The sequence below is a fragment of the Carcharhinus amblyrhynchos genome, chromosome 3 (genome assembly GCF_965287045.1).
Source record: "Carcharhinus amblyrhynchos chromosome 3, sCarAmb.v2.hapA, whole genome shotgun sequence".
In the NCBI taxonomy this organism is placed as follows: domain Eukaryota; kingdom Metazoa; phylum Chordata; class Chondrichthyes; order Carcharhiniformes; family Carcharhinidae; genus Carcharhinus; species Carcharhinus amblyrhynchos.
In genome coordinates this window covers 78,075,874-78,100,783 of record NC_137326.1, presented here as the reverse complement: position 1 = coordinate 78,100,783, position 24,910 = coordinate 78,075,874, and the positions used below count along the sequence as shown (strand labels likewise).

The window sequence follows — 24,910 nt, the reverse complement described above, 5'->3', positions numbered from 1 at the left end:
ATCAATAATGTTCTCAGGGTTGCCATTACTAGGACTAGCTTTCAACTCCAGATTTATTAAATAAATTTAAATTCCGCCAATCCAGTGCATTTATACTCCACTCAAACTCATCCTTCCTCTTTTAACTCTATCAGATAATCTGTTTATCTAGCTTCTCCTTAAATGCAACCATACTATTCACATACCATATATTAAGTTGATCTTTCTTTACACTATAGCTTTGACTGTAACAGTATATTCTGCATGCTCTTTTTTCCTTCTCCCCATGTACCCTATGAATGGTATGCTTTGTCTGCATAGCCAGCAAGAAACAATACTTTTCATTGTATCCCGTACATGTGACAATAATAAATCAAATCAAAATTCACTCCAAGAGAAAAGAGACCCAGTGTTTCCTTAGCGATATAACCTTCCGTTTCTGGTATCAGCTTTGTAAATTTATTTTGCATCCTCTCTGGTGCCTTTATGTAATTTAACTGTAGACATCTCCAAATGTGGTTTAATCAAAAATCTATGCAGGTTTTCGTAACTTCTCAAATGTTCAGTTCTATCCCGATAGAAATAAATGTTTAGCTTTTTTTCCTGGTCTTAATACCCTGCTTCACAACATCTAGTAATTTATGTTTTTTCAGTCCGAAGTTCCTTTGCTCTTCTTTCCAATTTGTATTCTTATTACCCAAGGAATATGTGACTTCCTTAATTGTTTTCCCAAAATGTCTCACTTGTTTGTGTTAAAATTCATTTGGCAATTATATTCCCATTCCACAAGTTTATTAACACTTCTTGTACTTGTTACTTTATATTATATTGCATTGACTATCTTCCTAATTCGGTGTTACCAACAAATATAGAAATTAAACTTTTGATTCCAAAATCATTAATATAAATTATGAGCATCAGCAATCTTTGCACTAATCCTTGTGGGAAACCATTTTCTGAAATAGCTACCATTTACCCTTATTCTCTGCTTTCTATCTTTCATGATGTGGGTATGCCGGCGTTGGACTGGCGTAAACACAGTAAAAAGTCTGACAACACCAGGTTTTAGTCCAACCTATTTATTTGATAATATACTCACAAGCTTTCGGGGTTAGTCCCTTCGTCAGGTGAATGAACCCATTCACCTGACGAAGGGACTAACCCCGAAAGCTTGTGAGTATATTATCAAATAAATAGGTTGGACTAAAACCTGGTGTTGTCAGACTTTTTATTCTATCTTTCAGCCAGCTCTCTATCAATTCTTGAACCCTGCATTCTCATTTGAGAATTATTGAACAGTGTTCTGGAGTTGAGATGGAGATAAGGGCATTAATGGGCAGTATTTTGGAGATTGAAGATTGAAATAAGGATACCAGTGAGCAATCGTGGAAGGAAAAATATTATGGGAAACCTGGTTACTTTTGGGACTGGTGTCAAACGAAACGTAAGACATCATTGCCATGGAGAGCTCTCTGATCACAAGTTGATGATAAACAACATGACTTTAAAAAGCCTTTGATCCACCCCTAACTGGCAGCAGAGCTCATAGCTCACTGGGGTGGCCATTCCTGGTTTGGTTTGGGCAGTTTGGTGTTGGCTTTATTTTTCTATGTTGACGCCATATATGATACTAAACATTGTTCGACTTGCACAGGCTACTTTGGCTGCTTCAAAGTTTTGTGCCATGGAAGTGACTAGGTTGATTTGGACTTCACTGGGACATGACTTACTTGGACTCCTGCTGTGCTTGGTGATTGCTGGTTCTTCTCAGATACTGTGGATATTGCAGCTCTGCTGTCACCACCTTTGGGAGTGCAGGACAAACACCTCCAGGTACCACTGAGCAGATACCGAAACAAAAGAAAAATGAGTAATGGATCAACTCAGACAAATGGCAAAGGCTGCATTAGGAGATAAATACACTGTTATAAATATACAGTTGAGGTTTTGAAATGCAAATATATTATACTGAGTTTGGGTGTTATAGTAGCGTGGCCATTAAAGGGGAGGGGGGGTGGGGTGTTCCGAGGGCCATGTGACCAGCAAGGACCTTAAGGATCACTGGCAGGAAGCAGAGACAAACGGCAGGAGGGTATGCACCATAGGTCGAGGAGGGACTGGCAGTTGGAGCCCCAGTCCAGAAGAGCAATCGCACTTGTAGTCTAGTCTTAACTTGTTGTGCATGTATATAAATGTAAATAAAGCCTTTATAGTTAAAACTTCATTGAGTCGCCCTTGATCTATTACATTGACAATGAGGCAAAGATTAAAGTCATTTGGGTCTATAGTGTCCAGTTAGAGGGGGAGGAAACTGGAGCGTCAAGAGTAGGGAATAGTAAGTAGTAAGGTACACTCATTTCACAATGTCTATGGCAGGAAAGATCAATCCATTCGACCCAGAGGTCAATGACTGGGAACGTTATATGAAAAGGCTGCAAAATTACATAGTTGCAAATGAAATAACCACAGAAGACAAGAGGAAGGTTATTTTATTAACAGTCTGTGGCTCACAGACTTACAGCTTAGTGAGAACACTAACGTCGCCAGGCGCTCCAGTCACAAATTCATTGGACCAGATTGCAGATCTGGTCTAAAATCACTTTAACCCCTGGCCCTTGATCATTTTGTTGAGATACAAATTTCATGCAGCAATCTGTGAGCCAGGGAAGACCATTTCAGGATTCCTGACAAGTCTTAGGGGATTCGGCGAACGCTGTGAATTTGGCCCAGCATTAAGAGACAGAACAGTCTGTGGTGTAAACAGCTTAACAATTCAAAAAAGATTATTAGCAGAGACGAAAATCACCTTCAAAAAACCTATGGAGCTGGCCCAGATGACAGAATGAATGGAGCAGGGATCCAAGTTAATGAGCCTGCTATTCTCGTCTGCCCAGTCTGGCCCTGTAAATGCACAGTAAGAAGTCTGACAACACCAGGTTTTAAGTCCAACCAATTTATTTGATAATAAATCGGTTGGACTTAAACCTAGTGTTGTCAGACTTCTTACTGTGTTTACCCCAGTCCAATGCTGGCATCTCCACATCATGACTACTATCAACCCTGTAAATGCAGACAAGCCTGCCACTGAGGTGCTTTAACACAGCCAGGAATGACCTAGACTGTTGGAATCTTTGAAGGGTTTTCCAGAGTTTTTATGGATACTCTTTTTGTATAAGAGCATGCAATGTGCCGACTAATGTTGTTCTTTCTTCTTAGGAGTGTTTTGGAAATCTTGGAACCACTGCGGTCCTTGCTATGTACAGTGCTGTTGGGGTATAGGAGGAGTTCCATGATTTTGAATCAATGACAGTGAAGGAATGGTTATATTTCCATGTCAGGATGCTGTGTGACCTGGAAGGGAACCTGTAGGTAGTGGTATTTGCATGTGTTTGCTGCGCTTGTTCTCTAGACAGTAGAGGTCCTGGGTTATGAAGATGCTGTCACAGGAGCCTGACTAATAATAACCAGATAACCAGCTTTATGAGAGTTGGTTGGACACTGGGGAGTTTTCTGCTGCTTTGAAATAGTACCACAAGGCCTTAAACATCCATTTGAAGTGGCACGCATGGCCTCAATTTAACATATTATCAAAAAGGCATCACCTATGGCAGTGAAGCCCACCCTCAATACTGAGAGTACTAAAATGCCAATACAAATTATGTCTTCTCAACTCCTGGAGTGGGGTTTGAGCTAACAACCTTCTGTCTCTGAGACGAGGTGCTATCCACTCAGCCACAGCTAGTACTGATAACTGATTATACTTGTTTTTTTCTCCTTTTGCCTACCACAGAGCCTTCAAATCAGCAGGTAATATAGAAGCTCATTTGTTTGCCTCTCCCTGGCAAAGGCCCACTGGGCCAAATGGTTTCCCTCTGTGTTGTAATCTTCCATGGTTCTATGAAGTGATGTATTTTTACAAAGCTCTAGTACTTACATAGGTATTTCTGTGAGTGGGGGCACAAGACAGCCTAAATGAAAGGCTCTGGGACAACCATCACAGCAGATCAGCTCGCCTCCATCTCTGCACACCGCACACTCATCATCGTTCTTCTGTTCCAATAGGAAATGAGGAAAGGACATGAGAACCACTTAGAAGCAAACCTATATGAGGATAAGGCCTCACTCGTGCCAGCCTCATGTGGACTTTATTATTTATCACTGTACTGAAATATCCAACAAAACCAAATCTGTTATTTCAATCCACACTCTTCCAAAACAAAGCCAATGAAGTCTTTGGCTTTACATTTTAAGGTTTACATAAAACTTGACCACATCATCCAGGACTGGATAATAATTGGCTTCTGAATAAAGCCCTTCCCCTTGAAGTAAAAGACATTGGCTGGAACTTTCCAGCTGTTCAGTCCCGCTGACAGCACACCCCCACTGCAGATTTCACAGTGATGAAATTCAATGAAAAACCTCCACTGACCATGGTGGGACCAATGGTGGGCTGTCTCCCACTGCCATGAAACAGGTGATGGGTTGATGGTGCCCACTGTCTGATTGATCCAATAAGGCTGATACTTGGATACCACCGAGACCCAAACAGCCATCCATTGTTACACCACAAACACGTAGAGACGCTGGACAGAGATTTACTGGCACGCCTGCCCGAGGCTCGTAAGATCGTGCCCAAGACCAACAGAGAACGTTGCTCTGCGAGCCTTGCCCGTCCCGATTCCAGGGCAGGTGAGCTGATAAAATCAGGGCTGCTGGTCCAATGTGTCATGAAGCACAACCCCTACCCCCTCAGCCCCTACCCCCCTCAATCCCCAACCTCTACCCCCTCAACCCCCACCCCCTCGACCCCCACCCCCTCAGCCCCCACCCCTTCAATCCCCACCCCCCTCAACAACCCCCCCCAACCCCTCAATTTGATGCCAGAGCTTTGTGAGCTTTCTCAAAGCCACAAGTGTGATTTTCAGACTGAGTCTCCTATAAGAAGAGTACCCTTCATCATCCAGTATTTCCCCAGAGTGGAGAAGCTATAACATCTTCTCCAGAGCCTTCAACATGTCATTGATGAAGATGAACATCTCACCAAGGCCATCCCCACACCCCCACTTCTTTCCTTCAAACAATCACATAACCTCAAACTGACCATTATCAGCAGAAAACTACCCAGCCTTCAGGAAAGCAGTGACCACAACACCACACAATCCTGCCAAAACAACTTCTGCAAGACGTGCCAGATCATCGACACGGATGCTATCATCTCATGTGAGAACACCGTTCACCAGGTACACGGTACATACATTTGCAACTCAGCCAATGTTGTCTACCTGATTGCAGAAAAGGATGACCTGAGGCATGGTACATTGGGGAGACCATGCAGCCGCTATGACAACAGAAAGCTAGTAGCTAGTGACAAGAGTGTTCTCTTCCTGTTGGGGAACACTTCCGCAGTCACGGGCATTTGGCCTCTGATCTTCAGGTAAGCGTTCTCCAAGGTGGCCTTCATGACACAGGACAGAGCAGACTTGCTGAGCAGAGACTGATAGCCAAGTTTTGCACACATGAGGATGGCCACAACCGGGATCTTGAGCTCATGTCACATTATCTGTAACCCCACAATTTACCTGGGCTTGCAAAATGTCACTGACTGTCCTTGCTGGAGACAATACACATCTCTTTAACCTGTGCTTAACCCTCTCTCGACTCACATTGTCTATACCTTTAAGACTTGATGACCTATACAGACTCGCATTCCAACCATTATTTTGTAAATTGAGTTTGTGTCTTTATATGCCCTGTTTGTGAACAGAACTCCCATTCACTTGATGAAGGGGCAACACTCTGCAAGCTAGTGGCTTGTGCTACCAAATAAACCTGTTGGACTTTAACCTGGTGTTGTGAGACTTCTTACTGTATTTACAGTTGGTGGCAGGTTGATTGGCCAAACAGCCTTAACGTTTTAACTGCAACGTCAATCCAGGGTGTGATGAACTGTCTGTGTGAAATAAGTATATGAGGACTGAGGTTTGTGTAGTTTTGCATAGTTTTTCCATCGCTACCTATTTTTCACAGCTTCCTGACATTGTCCTGCAGTGGCTGCACCTCAAGGGAGCACGTTGGAAATGCCAGCCCTGTACCCTCCCTTTTCTCAGCAACACACTCTTCTTCTCGTTCTCCCCGCCTGAGCTGAGCTTTTCCCAGTCTGCTTTTCACACTGCTTGTTAATTGTCCAGCCGGTGTGAAATCACGTTCTGAGACCGTTTGGTGCAGAGGGACCTCGGGGTCCTTGTGCATGAGTCGCAAAAACCCAGCCTGCAGGTGCAGCAGGTGGTCAGGAAGGCGAATGGGATGCTGGCCTTCATAGCAAGGGGGATTGAATATAAAAGTAGGGAGGTCTTGCTGCGGCTGTATAGGACATCGGTGAGGCCGCAGCTGGAGTACTGTGTGCAGTTTTGGTCACCGTATTTACGCAAGGATATTTTGGCCTTGGAGGGAGTGCAGAGGAGGTTTACTAGGCTGATTCCGGAGTTGAGGGGGTTGAGCTATGAGGAGAGGCTGAATAAACTAGGCTTGTACTCGTTAGAGTTTAGAAGAATGAGGGGAGATCTCATTGAGACGTATAAGATGATGAATGGGATGGATAGGATAGAGGTGGAGAGACTCTTCCCGCTCAGAAAGGACAGTAGGACTAGGGGGCACAGCCTCAAGATAAAGGGGGGGGCAGTTTAGAACGGAGTTGAGGAGGAACTTCTTCACTCAAAGGGTGGTGAATCTCTGGAATTCTCTGCCCATTGAAGTGGTGGAGGCTGCCTCGCTAAATATTTTTAAGACGCGGGTTGATGGGTTTTTGATAAGCGAGGGGATTAAGGGTTATGGGGAGAGGGCGGGAATGTGGAACTGAGCCATGACAGATCAGCCATGATCTTATTGAATGGCGGGGCAGGCTCAAAGGGCTAGATGGCCTACTCCTGCTCCTATTTCTTATGTTCTTACGTTATGTTCTTATTTCGCGCCCGCTTCCAGACCTGCTGTGTGCGTCTGCCCGATGGGTGAAAAATTCCGGCCATTCAGACAGGTTTCACATCAATGCTGTTGACAACCAACTCCAACACCTCTCCTTCCCTTCCATTGCCTCTCTGCTATCAGGCTGCTTATCTGATATCCAGCCTTGGATGACTGCAATTCTGTTCGTTAAGCACTGGAAAGATCAAGGCCTCTGCCTTTGGCCCCTGCTACAAACTCCATTCCTTTATCTTTGATTCCATCCCTCTCCTTGACCACTGTCTCAGGCTGATCCCAGACTATTCACAACCTCAGTGGCCTATCTGATACCAAACTGAGCTTCAAACCCCACCGTCTCCATGACAAGTACCACAAGTCTTTCACCTCTATAATATTGGCCACTCAGCTCATCTGATGACGAAATTGTCGTTCATGTCTTTGTCATGACCAAATTGAATCCTCTAATGCTCCCTTGGCTGGACCTCCAAATTTTATAACCTATAAACCTCAGCACATCCAAAATTCTAAAGCCCTTATCCTATTGTGCATAAAGACCTGGTCACCCATCCAGTCCTTGCTGATCTGAATTGCCTCATCCCCTAAACCTTCGAATTAAAACTCTGAACTGCCTTCATGACCATGTATCTCTCTATCTCTATCTCAGCCATGCAACACTCATGAACTATCTGTTCCTCGGACTGGTCTCTCATGCGCTCTTCTCTCCACGCACCACTGGTGGCCTTGTCCTCAGTCAGTTGGACACCAAAATCCAGAATTCCTTCCCTAAGGTCCCTATCTTTTCATCTCCCTCTCCTCCTTTAAGACCATTTCTTAAGCCTCCCTTTTCAACCAAGCTTTTTGATATCCCGAATATTATCCTTTGTCTCAGCAGCTATTTTCATCTGATTCCATGCCTTGTGATGTTTGTTTCTACATTAAAGACTGTACATAAATCTTGTTGTTGTGAAATACCTGTGATGAGGGTGATCCTTTGCAGCGACTGCCCAACTTCCAAGTTTTGTTTCTACTCTTCCCTCCGAGATCCTCAGTCTTACTGACAGCATGTGCATCTCCGGCACTCTTAATTCCCTTTTTTGAAATTCCTGAATGGAATGTATCAGATGTCAAATTTCCTCATCAAATTCACTGTAGCATCATAGAATGATAATGCACAGATGCCCTCCATCATGACTGTGCCAGCTGTTACACAGAGCCATCCAAATAATCTTGTTCCCTGCACTTTCCCCATAGCGCTGCAAATGTTTCCCTCCAACTATTTATCCAATTTCATTTTAAGAATGATAATTGAATCCACTTCCACCACCTTTAAGGCAATGTACTCAAAATCACAGCACACATTAGGAAAATGATTTTCCTCTCACCTGTGGCTCTTTTGTCAAGTACCTTAAGTCTTTGTCCCCAGTTGGTGCTGCAAGGTGTTTTCTGTATTTACTCTATCAAAACTCTTCATGATTTTGAACTCTGCTATTAACCTCCCTGAACCTTCTCTGCTCTAAGGAGAATGATCCCAGTTTGTTTAGTCATTTCATGTAGACTGAAGCTCATGCATTCTCAGTTCTGCCCAAGTAAATCTCCTCTGCACCCTCGCCCAGGTCTTGGCATCCTTCTTCAAGTGTGATGCCCAGAATTGGTCACAATTGGGGTCAAACCCATGATTCAAGAACTAAACAGAGTGTTCTTATGTTTGTGACCTATGCCTGTACAGCCAAGGATCCCATTCTACTTTTTAATTGCCTGTCCTACCACTTGAAGATTTGTGTGCGTTCGTCCCAGTTCTCTCTGTTCCGGCACTCCTTTGAAAATCATTACCATTTAGTTTGTACCATTATCATACCATTTTCTTCCTACCAAATTGTACCAATTTGTCTACATTAAATTGAGTTGGCTATATCATTAACCTGTGTATGCATTCCTGAAACCTTTCACTATCCTCCTCAACTCTTACTACAGTTCTAAGTACAGCACCATCTGCAAACTCATTTGGGGCCTAACTAATGATTGATAAAGAATTAACATATATTTCTCGCTTTCCTATAGTATCAGTGTTTCTGCGTCTGCAGGATAACATGGAGATGGAGCAGAGGCTGTGAATAGGGATAAGCTCTGCTTGATGCCCTGTACCAACCAGGAGTTAGACTCCTCCATTCTCCTTGACGTTGACATGAGGCTGTCTAGTAGGCCAGTCAATGCATGCATTTCTGTGCTCAAGCTTATCAGTGTTCTCTCCTGTACGCTGCTCCATCGGATGCTGCTCGATTAGCAGAATCCATTAGCAACCTCACTTTCTGGAAAACTGACAAATGGACAATCTCACAGAAGTTAAAAAAGAGATTTACTAGAATGACTCCAGGAATTACAAGTTATACTTGTGTGGGTTAATTGGAGAAGCTAACATTGTTTTCCTTAGAGCAGAGAATGCAAAGAGAGGTTTTGATATCTAAGTTTAATATCTTGAAGAGTTTAGATACAATAAATAACAAGAAATTGAATGCAGTAGCCAAAGGATCATTAACTAGAACACACAGGTTTAAGATGATTGGCAAAAAAACTGAGTTTTAAAATTATAAACTGAGGTCAGTTCATTTCCAGGCAATCAATTTGTTTAATATGCGGATTGTTTGGCCACGCACAGTAATTGTGTGATATCAGCAGTTAAGGCAGGAGCTGCCTTATGCCAGAGGGCATTTTAGTTTATGCAATGAATGCTTAAGATTTGGCATGGTGCCTACATATTAAACAGTGGCCATCAGAAGTGAATTGGATAAATGCTTGAAGGTGAAAATGATTGCAGGGATTATGGGGGAAGGGTGGGACTACTGGATTGCTCTTTGAAACAGCCAACACAGAACCAAAGGGTGGAATGGCTTCCTTCTGAACTCTCTTATGATCTAACTACCTTCCAGCAATAATTTTCACATCATATCAATTGGATCCCTTTTGTAAATATGTGGAAACAATATGAAAATTGTTGATAATTTTAAAACCCTCACTTTGATCCCTTCTTAATCCTTTTTAATTAAAGTGAGAACTGCCCCATTAATCTTTTCTGTATGACAAAATCTAAGCTCTGATTCTTAGAATGCTTTCTGAGGCTCCATTATCTCTCCAGAAAATGTTTTATATAGTTTGCTATGAAGGCTGTAGCAAAGTGTGCTGAGGATGAATGTAATGGTTCATAGTTGGAATTTTCACCTACCTTTTTACTTGCACTTGATGTCTTCTGCATTCAAATTAGCCTTAGTCAGATAATAGACTCATACTGCACATATGGAGGCCACTGATTAAGTAAGATCATGATGTCCATGGTGATCCTTTGCAAGAGTTCTCCAATTAGTCCTACTTCACTGCTCTTTCCCCTGTAAAGGACTATTGAATCTGCTGTTCCACTCTCTCTGGCAGTGTATTCCAAATCATTAAAATCATGCTGTCTAAAAAATGTTCTCCACATTTCCCCCCTAGTCATTATCTTCAATCTGTGACTTCTAGTCCTCCTGCCTTTGGAAATAATATCTCCCTGTGTCTGCATGGGTTTCCTCTGGTTCCTCCCACAGTCCAAAGATGTGCAGGTTAGTTAGATTGGCCATGCTAAATTGCCTCTTGGTGTCCCAAGATAATGAGGTAAATACGTGGGGTTATGAGGATAGGATGGGGATGGGCCTGAATAAGATGCTCTGTCAGTGGGTCAGTGCCTACTCGATGGGCCAAATGAAATATTGAGGAGTGCTGCACTGTTGGAGATGCTTCCTACTGGATGAGATGTTAAACCCCACATTTGCCCTCTCAGATGGATTTAAAAGATCTCCAGGCACTGGTTTGAAGCAAGTAGAGGAGTTACACCTGGTGTCCTGGGAAATAACTAATCACTCAATCAACATCACAGGAGCAGATTATCACGTTTTCATCACATTGTTAGTTGTTCGAGCTTTCTGTGTGCAAATTGGCTGCTGCACTTCTTACATTCCAACAGCGACTACATTTCAAATGTATTTCTTTCACTACAATGTGCTTTGGAATATGCTGTAGTCATCAAAGATGCTGCATACATGCAAGGCTTGCCTTTCTTTTTTAATATTTTACACTGAGTTATTATGATATGGAATGCACTGCCTGAAATGATGATGGAAGCAGATTCAATGCTAACTTTCAAAAAGAAATTGAATAGTTGAGAGGGAAAATTTTGCATGGTCATATGGAGAGAGTTGGGCTGTAATTGTGAGCTTTTTCAAAGGGCTGGCCCACTTATAATGTACCAAAAGGCCGTTTTCTCTGCTGTATCATTCTGTGAATCAACAAATGGCTTACTTCTCACCATGTGTTATGTTTCTGTCAATATTTTGATATCCAAGCCCAAGAATACGTGGGCTAGGATATAAAAGGGCATCATGGTGGTACAAAGTTAAAGTTTATTTATTAGTCACAAGTAGGCTTACATTCACACGACAACGAAGTTACCATGAAAATTCCCTAGTCACCACACTCCAGTGCTCGTTCGGCACACTGAGGAAGAATTTAGCATGGCCAACTCACCTAACCTGCACATCTTTGGACTGTGGGAGGAAAACCACACAGACATGGGGAGAATGTGCAGACCCCACATAGACAGTGATCCAAGCCAGGAATCAAACCTGGGTCCCTAGCACTGAGGTAGCAGTGCTAACCACTGTGCCATCCATGTTGTCCCAGTGGTTAGCAGTGCTGCCTCACAGCGCCAGGGACTTGGGTTCAAATACCAGCTTGCGTCCCTGTCTGTGTGGAGTTTGCACATTTTCCCCATGTCTGCATCAATTTCCTCTGCATTTCCTCCCACAGTCCAAAAATGTGCAGGTTAGATTGATTGGCTGTGCTAAATTGACCCTAGTGTCAGGGGTAGCAGCAGAGTAAATATGTGGGGTTATGGGATTAGGGTCTGGGTAGGATTATGGTCGGTGCAGGCTCTATGGGCCAAATGGCCACCTTCTGCATTGTAGGGATTCTATGAATATATGTGGTCCATATCCTACAGTGTGATGCAATTGCTTTATTACCTGACTCCAAGACTTGCTTGATGATAATCCCTTTCACATTCGCGCTAGAGGCAGGAAGCTCACTGGTTCCAAGATTGTTCTCTCTTTGAACTGGCTGTGTTCCTTATTAAAAGATAAAATAAGTATATATGAAACAAAAACTCAGATGCAAATCACAAAAAATTAGAGCAGTCCAAAGATGTACAGGTTTGGTGGATTGGCCATGCTAAATTGCCCATGCTAAATTGCCCATTGGTGTCAGGAAGATTGTTACAGCGAAGACCCAGGAGCACATGAAAATAACTTAAAAATCCTAAGTTCACAGCATCAACTGGGACCCTGGGCACATCTCTAAAATGCATCAAAATCCTGTCACGTTGGAGACCGTGTCTTTTGTTCATTATGAGAAGCAGAATATGTCAGCAGCTTCTTTTCGATAGCGTTTAGCAGCTCTGAACATGACTGTGTTCCTTTTTCAGTATCTGCGGCTTCTCTCGGTTTTTCAAAACTCAATCTCAGCTCAATTTCTGACACTATGTCATGAGCTCAAAGACTACAATGTTTCCAATGTAATGTCCTTATTGAACTAAATGTAATATGGCTCCCCACAGACAGTGCCTCATGGTTGTGGTCACATGACTATAGCAAGCCAGATGGGAATGTAGTAATAATTGCATTTCAAAATTCAAGCAGAGTTATCTAATTCTGCAAATGCTGAAGACCTGGGGTCAGAGGAAGGGATGGGAAAGTTGTATCAAATCCAGCAGCATCTGGCCAGACCTCTAATACATATGGCATCCAGCTGCAGACACACAAAAGGTTAAGTTTCATCCATGTCTTAGAAGCTACTTTTCAAGCTGGCCATGAGAACAAATTGCTAAACTGTAATAGTCCCATTTAGAGTCATAGATTCCTTACAGTAATAAAGGAGGCCATTGGGCCCATCAAGCCTGCACCAACAACAATTCATACCCATGCCCTATCCCCATAACCCCGCGTATTTACTCCGCTAATCTTCCTGACACCAATGGGCAATTTAGCATGGCCAATCCACCAAACCTGTACATCTTTGGACTGTGGGAGGAAACTGGATCACCTGGAAGAAACCCGCACAGATAGTCACCAGAGGCTGGAATTGAACTCAGGTCCCTGCTGCTGTGAGGCAGCAGTACTAGCACTGTGCCACAGTGTTGCCCTATTTCCCAAAGACCGCTTCACAATGTCACTCTAAACGGTCCTACTGGAACTCTACGTCACTTACCACTTCTCTGAGGCATTCTGACTATGTTTGCGTTCTCTATTTTTCTCGCAATTCTTCCTTTCAATATAATTCCTGAAAAATGAAATAGTTATAATGTCGCATTGCTGGAAGAGGTTAAACCAAATATCCCAGGTTACTGCTAAATGCTGTTACAAGTGGGTCAGTTGATAGTGCTTGAGTTTCTGACTTGGAAGGTTATGCAATCTAGTACCAATGTAGGCCAATTCAGTGGTGGCAGGAGGAGGCTCTTTTATTGGCCATTAACTGGCAATTTGGGGTCTCAATCAGCCCAAGTCCTGGTGGACCATCCAAAGACTCCCATGCCATTGGTAAAATACCAGTAGCTGCTGCCATGGTATCATATGTTACGGCATGCATACCCCTCCCTCCCTTGCTAGCCTACTTTTGGTTTTGGGAGGGAGGGTGGTGGTGGTGGTAAAGAGTTGTCCCCTGAATATGGTGGGGCCACAAACAACCAGGGTTTTCAAAAGTTAAGTGCCTGAAGAGGATGAAGAAATGTAGGGCCATGGGGAAAAGACAGGGAGTGAGACTAGCTGAGTGACTTTTGCAGAAATCTGGCACAGACCAGGCAGTTTGAACAGGTGCCAACATCCTGAGTCAATGTGTATGTGTGCATCTCAGTACCTGTTTTGTGTGTGTTTGTCTGTATGTGTTAATGCCATGTATGTGTAAATGTCATGTGTGTGTGCACCTGTGAGACTCAATGCCGTGTGTGTATGTAAATTCCATGTGCGTGGTTCTGTAAGACTTAATACTGTGAGTGTGTGTGTGTATGTTTCTGTGATACTAAATGTCCCAGGGGCAATCTTATCAAAAAAATTCTAAATGCCAAATGAGTGTGAAAAACGGGAAAGAATTGCACCCATTTTTTCAGCAAGTTCTCAGGCAGAACCTTTTGGCACTCAGTGCAAAACAGAGGCAAAGTGTGATTAACACCAGTATAGGGAGTGGATGGAGTATATTCACACCAGAAAGCTGGCTGCTCAAAGCAAGAAGCTGCCATTGCATCAATCTCTGAGTGTTCTATGCAAGTGCAGACAGTACACTGAGAGATCTCTTACTCCTTACCCCAGCCTGGATATCGTCTCCCTACCTGATTGCTGGTCTCTACCTCCCCCCACCCCGATCACTCGCCTCCACACCGCCCCCCCCACCCCACTGATTGCTGCCCCACAGCCCCCTCCAGATGATTGCAATCCCATTCCCCCCACCCCGCTCCTGGCCCAATCGATCACCACCTCAGCAATCCCCAATTACAGAATGGGCTGCTCCCACCCCCTACCTGCCTTCCCTTCAGCCCCACTTCTTTTAGGCCATATCCCTCCCCTTCAGGCCCCGTCCACTGACGCTGCCCTATGCCTGGTGGGCAGTGCTAAGGTGCCCAGTGGGCAGTACCAGGCTTCTAGGCTGGCATTGCCTAGGGGCACTGTCCCATCTGCCACTGACCAGCTGGGGGCCTCAATGGCCTCCAGTCCTATCGGCGGGGCCATCACATTAGTTCCCCATTGATGGGGACTGTATGTGATCCTAGCCAAGGGAGGTCCTCATTGGCAACGCTGTTAAGGCAAGTGAACCCAGATGATTGTGTCCCAGGTCATTAATAATATTAAATACAAACTTAAATAATATAATTAGGCTCGTGCCCTTCAGAGGTATGAGGCTGATCATGCCAGCAATCCAGTGCCAGTAAGATCGTGAGAGGCAAGAAACCGGGCACGAACCTGGTTTTTCACCTCTCTCACGATGTTACTGGCTCGCCCTGCCGATTGACCGGTGTGACGAATGAGTAAGATCACTCCCCATGTATGTGTCTCAGCATCTAGTGTCTGAATCTAGTCTACTTGTTCACGCATGTATGTCCCAAGAACTGGTGTGTGTGAGTGTGCAGGTGTGTGTGTGTGTGTGTGTGTGTGTGTGTGTGTGTGTGTGTCTCAGCTGTTGGTGTTGTTTATGTTGAACGGTCTGTTTAATGCTGTGACCCCTCAGTGTGTTCTCTCACCTGGCATGACCTTGTTGTTGGTACACTTTGTGTCAGTGACGGGTGCATTGGCTGATGGCTCCTCAGGAGATTTCCGTTTCAGTGGAGGCTTTGCTGTTATCTGGTCAGAAGTCACTTTGGGAGCTTTCCTTCCTCGTTTCAGTTTATTGAAATCCAAATCTGTAAATTCCAAGCAACACTGTGATTCTTTCTATTTTCTTCCTATTAGTGTCTCTGGGTTTTGTTATGAATTATTCTCTTAAAGTCTACTAGGATGGCCAATTCTGGTTTGAAGTATACTGGAAAGCTTGACCATGAGACATTCTAACCACGTGACAGCTGCTCATTTTCTAACTGGTTACATAATCAAATCTTTATCCTATTCCCTTTAAAATTAAGTTTTAGCCCCTACCTTAATACTTACATGTGGTAAAGAGTCTCATGATCTATTAATCCCTAATTCAAGAAACTTTCTCCCTCCCGCTTTGTTTCTTCCACTGAGAATCCTAGGTTTCCATTCCCTAGTTACTCACTAATGCACTGAATGGAAATAATCTTTCACAATTTATTCACATTTCACTGAGCCTTTTAACTGGTTGCTCTTCCCCTACCACTGCTCCCACTTACCTACCACCTTGCTGTTGCATCCAGTTCTGCAGGAAATGCTGGATATCACTCCTGCCCTACCTCCTTCCTACTTGACCCCCCAGTCCAATAACCAAATGTGTTTTTCTCTCCTCTATCTCTAGTCTTATCCATTTATGTCTATTTGTGGCATTAGTTAATATATCTTATTGTGGATGCTTCATGCATTCAGATAAAGAGCTTTTCTATCACTTTTTTACTACTTTTCCCTGCATTGACCTTACTTGCTGAAGCACAATTACTATTAAACTTTCTGTCCCTTCCTCTTCTATTCTGTTCATTTTTACCTGCAATGCTACACTGTTCTGTTGCCTTGACTTACTCTTTGAATTTCTTAGTCTCTTTTCATTCAAACCTGCATCCCCCCCCCAGCCCCCACAACAAATTCCAATGAGCTATCCATAGCCCTGGTTAATAATTCACCAGGATATTGGTTCAAACCGGGTTAAAGAGGAGCTCCTCCCAATCGAATAACTAGCTTTTTTTTGAGTATTGATATCAGCACTGTGAATTGAAACCTCTCCTTCCCATGCCATTCCAAGGCACACATTTAATTCTCTAATCTTCTTGATCTTATGCTAGCTGGTGTGTGGCTCAGGTAACAATCCAGAGATGATTAACTGTGATGTTCTGCATTTTAATTTGGACTCTAGCTTTTCAAAATCTTTCAGCAGAACATCATTCTTAGGACTATGTCTCTGTTCCACAACAGAGTGGACGAAGGTTGGATTGTTGGATGCGGGCCTGATACCCACACAATCTTATCTCAATCCTGTAAAAATCCCAGACAATGTGAATGGGGATGAGAATCCCGGAATTGGGTTCCAAGTGTCATTTTTAAATCCTGTCTACCTCCATTCCGACACAGGCGCAGGAATAAAAATCTAGCCCATAGACTGAGAGACAGAGAAGGATAAAGTGAAAAAGAGGTCTGGGTGCTGAGAGGGGGAAAACAAACAGAAGATGTAGAGACTTACACACATTTTGTTTCATACATTCTCACACACTGTCTTCCTCGTGGGGAATAGTGGGAAAGTTTTGGCAGGCTGATTATCACCCTGTTGAATTTCATCATTAACACTCCTTCTGTGTCCAATAAGTCCTGGAGTGGAATCAGAACCAGAGGCTTCTGGCTCAGGGGCAAGAGCACTACTACTGAGCCACAAGAACTCCACAATGCTGACAGGTAGAAACAAGGGCAGATCAGAGCAAGGTGTGCGCAGAAGAGAAACAGGCAGGTGGAATAATGGGGAGAAAGACAATGGCTCACAAAAAGAAAAAATGTGATTTAGCCAGAGGAAAGAGAGACAGAAGGAAGAAACAAAACTTTGGAGGCAGAGATGTCTGCACGTGCATATATACTCAGACAGCCAACCTATCTAGAGTAAGAGCTACACAGAGTGAGACAGACTGACAGACAAGCAGACAGAAAGCAACAAAATAATTACATTTGAACTATTTCCTCCTCAGCCTCTGGTTGCACACTCTGCCCTGATAGAAATGAAAAGAGAGAGACAGACAGATCATTTCTAGAGGACTAAGAGGATAATTTTGGCTTTATATGGTATTGTAAACTGAGTGATTGTGCTGCCACTGTTTATATCTCATCGATTGAAATCAGGAAAGATGTACAAAAAAAAGTATTATTGCTCTCTCATTCTCACCAGCTCTCACTGTCAAATAAAGGCAAACTCAACATCTGGAAGAGTCTGAGACACAGAAACACATTCACAAAAACAGAAAATTGTTTCCGGTGTGCTCGGTGACAAATTTACATCAGAGCTGTGAATCTCCACCTACCTTTTGGAAAGCTGTGGTAAATGGGTTGGAGTTTTGGATACCGCTCCAGATTATAATCCTTGAAGAGATTTTTCCAGAACTCCCCAATGGAGCCATTACTTTTCTCCAGGAGCCAGGTGAGGACAGTGTACACAGCCTTGTTGCTGCCCTTCTGTTCTTTCAGTTGTAATGTTTCCTGTTGAAAATCAATTCTTAATTTATTATTAATGTGAAACCATTCAGGGAATTCAGGAGAAATAAGAGTTTGAGACTGGGTGACAGAAGGATAAAAACTGCCTCTTCAACTATTAATCACGTAGAAAGCCAAACACATCTGCAAAGTGCAGTCTTCTCGCTTTCACTCACACATCTTTCACATTTTCACTTGCACCAATTTTTATACTCCTTGTGTGTTTCTCATTGTCTCTATTCCCTCTGTACTTTTTCTGGCTTGCTCTGTCTCTTTCTCTCTCTTCCTTTCATTGTCTTCTCCTTTGGTATTCATTCTCTCTCACTCGCATTCTCCCACCTTCTCATTATTTCTTGTATTCTTTGGGGCTCTCCCTTTTCTCTTGTTCTTTCTCACATTTTCAGTCTATTTCTCATGTTTCCTCTGTTTCCTTTTTCCTTTCACTATGACTCTCACATTCTCACGCTTTTTCTCTCCCTCACATTTTCCATCTCAGGTTCCTTCACATTCTTTTTCTGTCTGTCACACTTTTGCATGTGTGCTCTTGTTGCCCATACTCCTTTTTTCCTCAGTCAGACATTCTCTTATTCTCTTAGGTTTCCTTTCTGTCACACGTTCTCACTTTCTGTCCATCCCATCCCTCCCACATGCATTCTCACCCAAATTCCCACTTCCTAGGTCACATTTGCCGCCTCTCATATTCAGTCTCTCACTTTCTCTCTGCAGAACTTTGCTGTGAACTTAGCAGGGAAAATGGAGGCACAGGTCTGTCACTGGAGGTCAATTAACCTCACTGCATGCCATCAATTTCTCAGAGTCTCACATGAAAACCTGGATTAAGCAGCCAGGGATAACTAAACCAGATATGCAGCATTAGATGGAAACTGCTATAAGCCTATTTTGTAAGCAGGAGGATAGACTGGGGCAATGCACTTGTACATGTCACAAGGAGTTCGACTTTGCACTTTGCTGCTTTTGAGAACTCCTTTATCTTCTGTGTGAGAATTCCAACCGATTTGGTGCCTGATACCTGAGCTGGACACTGTTAATGCTTGAACAGGCAGCATAACTGGCACACATTAATAATTAGACTTGTTCCTGAGATTTCTGATGTTTCCAAGACATGAAAGTGACAGTCTGAATAGATAAATTTGTTGCATCATAGCCTTACTCTTAGCCTCACTACAGTTTGTGTTGCCATAATCCATTGCCATGACGCCTTATTGCTCGGTTGATTATGTGACCCATTCTAATACCTTGAATATTTGCTCTGTAATGACATCATGATCCACCAGTCCATGTAAAAAGGGGAAGAGATCATCGATGGCCATAGAAATCTCAGTCCTGTTCACCTTCAGAATCTGTTTGAGATCCAACTCAGGAGCTTTATCACAACCTGACATTCTGTGAATGAAACAAGGGAGTGTAAGCGATCAATGGAGGTATGGTTCCTGAACAAAATGGAAAATGCATTGAAAGAAGGCATGTCCAGACCCAGAACCAGAAACTGGACCCAAACCAGGAGCAACTCCTGAACCAGAATCCGAAACTAGACCCAAACCAGGTGCAACTCCTGTACCAGAATCAGACACTAGACCCAAACCAGGAGCATCTCCTGACCTAGAATCAGAAATTAGACCCAAACCAGGAGCATTTCCTGAACGAGAATCAGAAACTAAATCCAAACCAGAAGCAGGACCTGACTCAGAATCAGAAACTAGACCAAACCAGAATATGATCTATCCCAGAATCAGACACTAGACCCAAACCAGCAGCAGGACCTGACTCAGAATCAGAAACTGTACCCAAATCCAAAAAGTGACTCAGCGTGGGAGGATTGTGTTGTGGCATGCACCTGAGAGACCAGAACAGATCGCTGCATTATTCTTGCTGTTATGACACTTAGACATTTTTAGGGAGAATTCCCCACGATACCTAAACCAGAACTGTCCTGAAATCTGGATTAGAATCTAAGTCAAGACCAGAAACAGGACATGAATCTAAGGCATGAATCAGAACTTGTTTGCAAGTTGGAATCAGAAATTTACTTAAACTGGGACCTGTACATGTTTAGGGTCAGAATCAGGGCCACTTCTGCAACCAGGGGCAGAACCAAAAAACAAACCATGACCAGAATGCAATCCAATGTATTCAAAGCGGAAACATCTGAAAGGTCATAAGTAGAATTTATCAGCCTTGGACAGAGTTAGAGATGACTATTTCCTTACACAGTAGTGGAATCTTTGAATTAGAAACTTACGGCACAAAAGGAGGTAATTTTGTCAATCATACCCCTACCTGCTCTTTCAAACAGCATCCAATCTATTTCTACATCACAAATTCTCCTCCATAATCCTTCAACTGCATCATTTTAAGTGCATGTTCCATTGCTTTTGGAAAGTTTCAATGGAATGTGATTCCAGTACACTTTCAGGTAGTGTACTCTAAATCGTAACCCTTTACTTCTTTTTCCTGTTATTTTAAATCTGTGACCTCTCATTATCAACTCGAATGAAGACCCAGTTTGAGCCTTCTTGCTTCTAATTTTGAATATCTCTATCTCCCCTTAACTTTCTCTGTTCTAAGAAGAACAATCCCAGCATTCCAATCTCTCCACATGACTAAAGTTACATATTCCTGGTATCATTCTAATAAATTTTCCCTCGCAAAAATTTTGACATCCTCCCTAAAGTTTGATGCCATAACTACACACAATATTCCAACTGAAGCTAGTGATTTATACATGATAACTAAAATTTCTGTGTTTTATGTATCCTATACCCCTATTTACAAAGTCCCTTAGCTATGTACCTAAGCTACCACCATTTCTTTAATCCTATCTGCTTCAATTTTCTGAATAAGTCTGTTATGTTTATTAACTGCATTTTGAAAATCCATGTATACAGTACCTACTATTCTACCTTCATTGATCCTCTCTGTTATCTCATCAACTCAGATTTGGCAAATTTGCTTTATAACAAATCCTCAATTGTTGTCCTTTATTAAGCCTTGCTTCTCCACATGAAAATTAATTTTGTCCTTAACAATGGACTCATGAAGTTTCACCCACCATTGAAATTGGATTGATAGACCTATGGGTATGACATTGTCTTGCTCTCTCCCTCCCTTTTTAAAACGGCAGTATCACATTTTTAATCTTATTTAATCTTATTGCAAGTAGCCAGAGCTCTTAGTAAAGAGAAGCCTCTTTGGGACAGATTCTAACCTTTTAGAAGTTTGCTTCTCAGCGTCAGGAAGAGAATGTTGAGTTTGAGAGTGCATGTATCCATGGTTGAGGGAACAACGCATGAGCTGTGACAAAGTGGGCAATTTTACTATCCATGACAAATTTGGCCAACCCTAAAGATTACTTTGCATTTTTTTGTGTGATTTCTCTCTCTCTCTCAGTTAGTTATGGGAATCACCACAATTGGTTTAAGGAACTACTTGTATTCACCATCAACATAACTTCATTGAATGGTTCTTTTCTCTACAAACTATAATGAAATTTGGTTTCAGAAATATGATATTGCCAATGTCTCACATTGCCATAGAACAAGGTTCAAGCCTGGAACTTTCCTGATCTGTGCTGCTGAGCACAGTCAGGAATTGGCTAACTCTATTGGCTGGACGGCTGACTTGTTAATACAGAACGATGCCAACCACGTGGGTTCAATTCCTGAAACGGCTGAGGTTATTCATGAAGACCCTGCCTTCTAAGCTTATCTCTGGCCTGAAGTATGGTGATTCTCAAGTTAAACTTACTGGGCCATTGAAGGAGCTTGAAAAAGAGGATCTCATTAATTAATTTGTTGGCTTCAGGATCTCTTATGGAAGGAGACTCATTCATTTGGAATCTCCAAAAGAGAGTCTTACTCATTGCAACCCCTTGTAAAGCATCCGTTGGAAATCCATGAGGAGAGAGTCTTGCTCTTTTGAGCCTCTTCTAAATTAATCTTACCCATTCAGACCCCTATATACCGAATCCCATTTGTCAGGGCTGCATAGAGGAAAACTCTCACCTTTTGCACTACTTCAAATCTGGTACATTTATGATGCACAACTTTATGTTAATTATTTTTGAACTTTTAAAATTAGCAAACATTGACGGGGTAACTCAAGTGTCTGCGAGTGCCATCCTATTTACCTTTCCTCAGTATGGGGTCCATGTATCTCTTCCAGATGTGAAGAGGCATTCAGTACACTGATGTGGAACCTGTTGAGCTGATGGCTTCTGTATGACTATGATTCAACAATGTTGGTCACTGGGCTCCACAAAATGCTATCTGCACAAGGCTGCTTTCTCCTAAACCAACAGAGAAACCCCCTGAAAGAAAAGATGTGCTCCTCAACTCTGTTGTCCCAAATAGTGCATTCAACAAAAACAGAAAATGGCTTCATATACATTGGAACTGATATACCTCTATCAAAAAGGGGTAGATTAGTTGATAATACATTGAAGTAACACACATTTCAAACTGATTATTTGTACAGTAAACTATACTTTAGCATAATGAAATATTAATGCATTAAATTAATGTACTGTTATCAGAATTAGGTTAGCATACCTTTATCACAAAGGAGTAATCCCCTGAAGTTTCTGAAATGAATGCAGGAGGACTGTAAATCTTTTTTTATAAATGCATTAACAAATGAATGTAGCTGGAATTTTACAAAAAAACTGAAGTAATCTGTCAACAATGACACATATTGAACAGACCAATCCAACCTCACAGTCTATTGGCTTGATGGGTGTCTCCCATGATAGAAAATCAGATATTATTCCAGTCATGGGCTGGGTTGGCAGAGTGCCTATTGAGATGTGAACATGATCAACCCAGTCCACAAATTAATTTGGGTTTGCCTGAATACACACTCACTGACCCATCAAACCATGGCGCATAATTGGATTTGGTAATGGCCAGAGCCTCAGATGGGGAGGAAGTGATCCAGAGAGGGTCAGAACATTAGGCCCTGAGTACCATTGTTTATTGGATAGCTGGTCAACAGGACAGCATCTTTACAGTGACCAAATAAGTCAATATTTGTTTACATTGCACAAAATATATTTTTTACCAGATGTTCTGAGAATCATATTCTTTATTTCATCCATCTTTCCATGGAAACCAAACATTGGTTCAGCTCACTAATTAGAGCGACCTTCAGTTCTCACACTCTATTTTATGTATTCAGGCAGTTTTTACTGGTAGAAAGAGTGAAAAATACCTGAATGCTTCAGAGCAGAAATAAGAAATCTTGGTAGATATCTTTTGGTTACTTTGGTTTCCCTCTGTTGCTCTTTATCTACTTTATCTACTTTAAAAGTTAAAGATGAAAGTGATTTCAGTTTAGTTCACACATCTCTGAAGGTATACGTGCAGTATCATGAAGCAATAGCTAGAGTGAATATAGGGTGTTGAGGGGCATTTCTGTGGAGAATGATAAGACAAGGCATACTGTTGTTAAATTTGTAAGGACATTGGTCAAGTTTCACGTCAAGTTCTGTGTCCAATTTTGGGGTCTGCATGCAAATGTTGGATGATATTGAGGTTCTGGAAAGGTGAGGTGGATCACTCAACTAAACTAAATAAAGCATCTTAGCTATCAAGATAGGCTAAAAATTGGGATTCCACATGTTAGGACAACAAAGCTTAGGATGGATCTGATCAGATTTGTGAGATTTTGAAGGGCAGATTGTGTTCGGGTTTATAATTTGTTCCAATTCAATTGATTAGGGAAGACCCTGGATCATCATTTTAAGTTGTATAAAGCCAGCCCTCGATTAGATGTCAGGGGATTGTGAATCTCTGTTGTGATGGACACTGATTTCCTGAATTCCTTTGAGAGGGAGCTGGACTTGTATGTGGCTAAGAGGTTAAATACTTTGTACAAACTGTCATTTCAGCAGGTAAGGCAGGGCCAAAGTAATCTCCTGGTCTCATTGCTTCGATGGTTTGTTCCCTAACTCTTTCACCAAATTGACTTGGGTTTTTAGCCGTTTTTTTCACTCCTCCCAGGTGGTCACTTGGCTTTGGGTCGGGTGGTGGGTGTATAAATTGTAATTCATATTCCCACAAAGGCTAAATAGACCAGAGGGCCTTTACCTGTGCATCATTATATACACGTTCATAGTATTCCACAAGTCTGGGTTAATAATCGAGGGGACCATGAGTGTAAATCCACCAAATGTGTAAGTTTGAGATTTTGAATTCAGTTTACAAATCTCAAATAAAAAACTGGCAACTCTGAAAAGTACCATGGAACTGTTAGATTGCTGTAAAGTTCCATTTGACCTATGGCAGTCGTGGTAACAGAGATGATGAATGACTTGTGAAGGAAGTTGGTTGAAGGAAGTAAATTTACACGGCTAAGGGGCTAGAATGGGGTAATGGGACAGATTGGATTTCCAACAGAAAGCCAGCATGGATTTGACTGGTTGAATGGTCTCCTTTTGCATTATAATGACTCTAATGTTCTTATCTGGTCCATCCAATACGTAACTCCTGTTTCGCATCAACCTGATTGACTTCCTAATGCCTTCAGTTGTGTTAAAAATATCAATTCGGGGCAGGTTGGATTGAACAATAAATGCAGGTCATTGACAATGAATAATAAAACCTTTTCAGCACATGGTATTATGGAGTTCATTGTAACACTAACCAGTTTAACATATCATTTACCCTACATTTACTACCAATATTTTAAGATTTGAAACAAGACAATCTTGGTTTGCTCGCAATGCTATTGAACTGGTTAGCATTACAATGAACTCCATGATACCACTTACTGAAAAGGTTTTTATTATTCATTGTCAATGACCTGCATTAATTGCTCTACCCGATCTGCCGTGTGTTGATATTTTATTAGTTTATTGAAAGCATTACATAAATGCAAATCTTTCTCTTTTTTTCTATAGCTAGATTGAAGTCTATTTGAAAAAAGCACACTTGTGACCAGGTAACAATACTTTGTTTTGTTCATTCATGAGATGTGGGCATCCTTGGCTCAGCTAGTATTTATTGCCCATCCATAATGGAGAAGGTGGTGGCAAGCTGCCCTCTTGAACTGCTGCAGTC

General features: G+C 42.3%; 1 protein-coding gene across 2 annotated transcripts in view; it reads right to left on the bottom strand.

Annotated features, from left to right (window-relative positions):
* The window catches only part of aire (autoimmune regulator), a 120,227-nt gene that overhangs the window by 21,767 nt on the left and 73,550 nt on the right, over nucleotides 1–24,910 (bottom strand). Inside the window, exons 2-9 of one of the 2 annotated variants that reach the window (XM_080185417.1) lie at nucleotides 19,091–19,238; nucleotides 17,666–17,840; nucleotides 15,242–15,400; nucleotides 13,222–13,293; nucleotides 11,982–12,083; nucleotides 7,909–8,039; nucleotides 3,914–4,029; nucleotides 1,710–1,818 (exon numbers count right to left, since the gene is read on the bottom strand). In XM_080185417.1, coding sequence (XP_080041543.1) covers nucleotides 1,710–1,818; nucleotides 3,914–4,029; nucleotides 7,909–8,039; nucleotides 11,982–12,083; nucleotides 13,222–13,293; nucleotides 15,242–15,400; nucleotides 17,666–17,840; nucleotides 19,091–19,237 — 1,011 coding nt within the window. In that variant the 5' untranslated portion in view covers nucleotide 19,238. Of the gene's footprint in view, nucleotides 1–1,709; nucleotides 1,819–3,913; nucleotides 4,030–7,908; nucleotides 8,040–11,981; nucleotides 12,084–13,221; nucleotides 13,294–15,241; nucleotides 15,401–17,665; nucleotides 17,841–19,090; nucleotides 19,239–24,910 lie in introns of those variants that run through there. The other variant, XM_080185416.1, reaches the window with a different exon arrangement.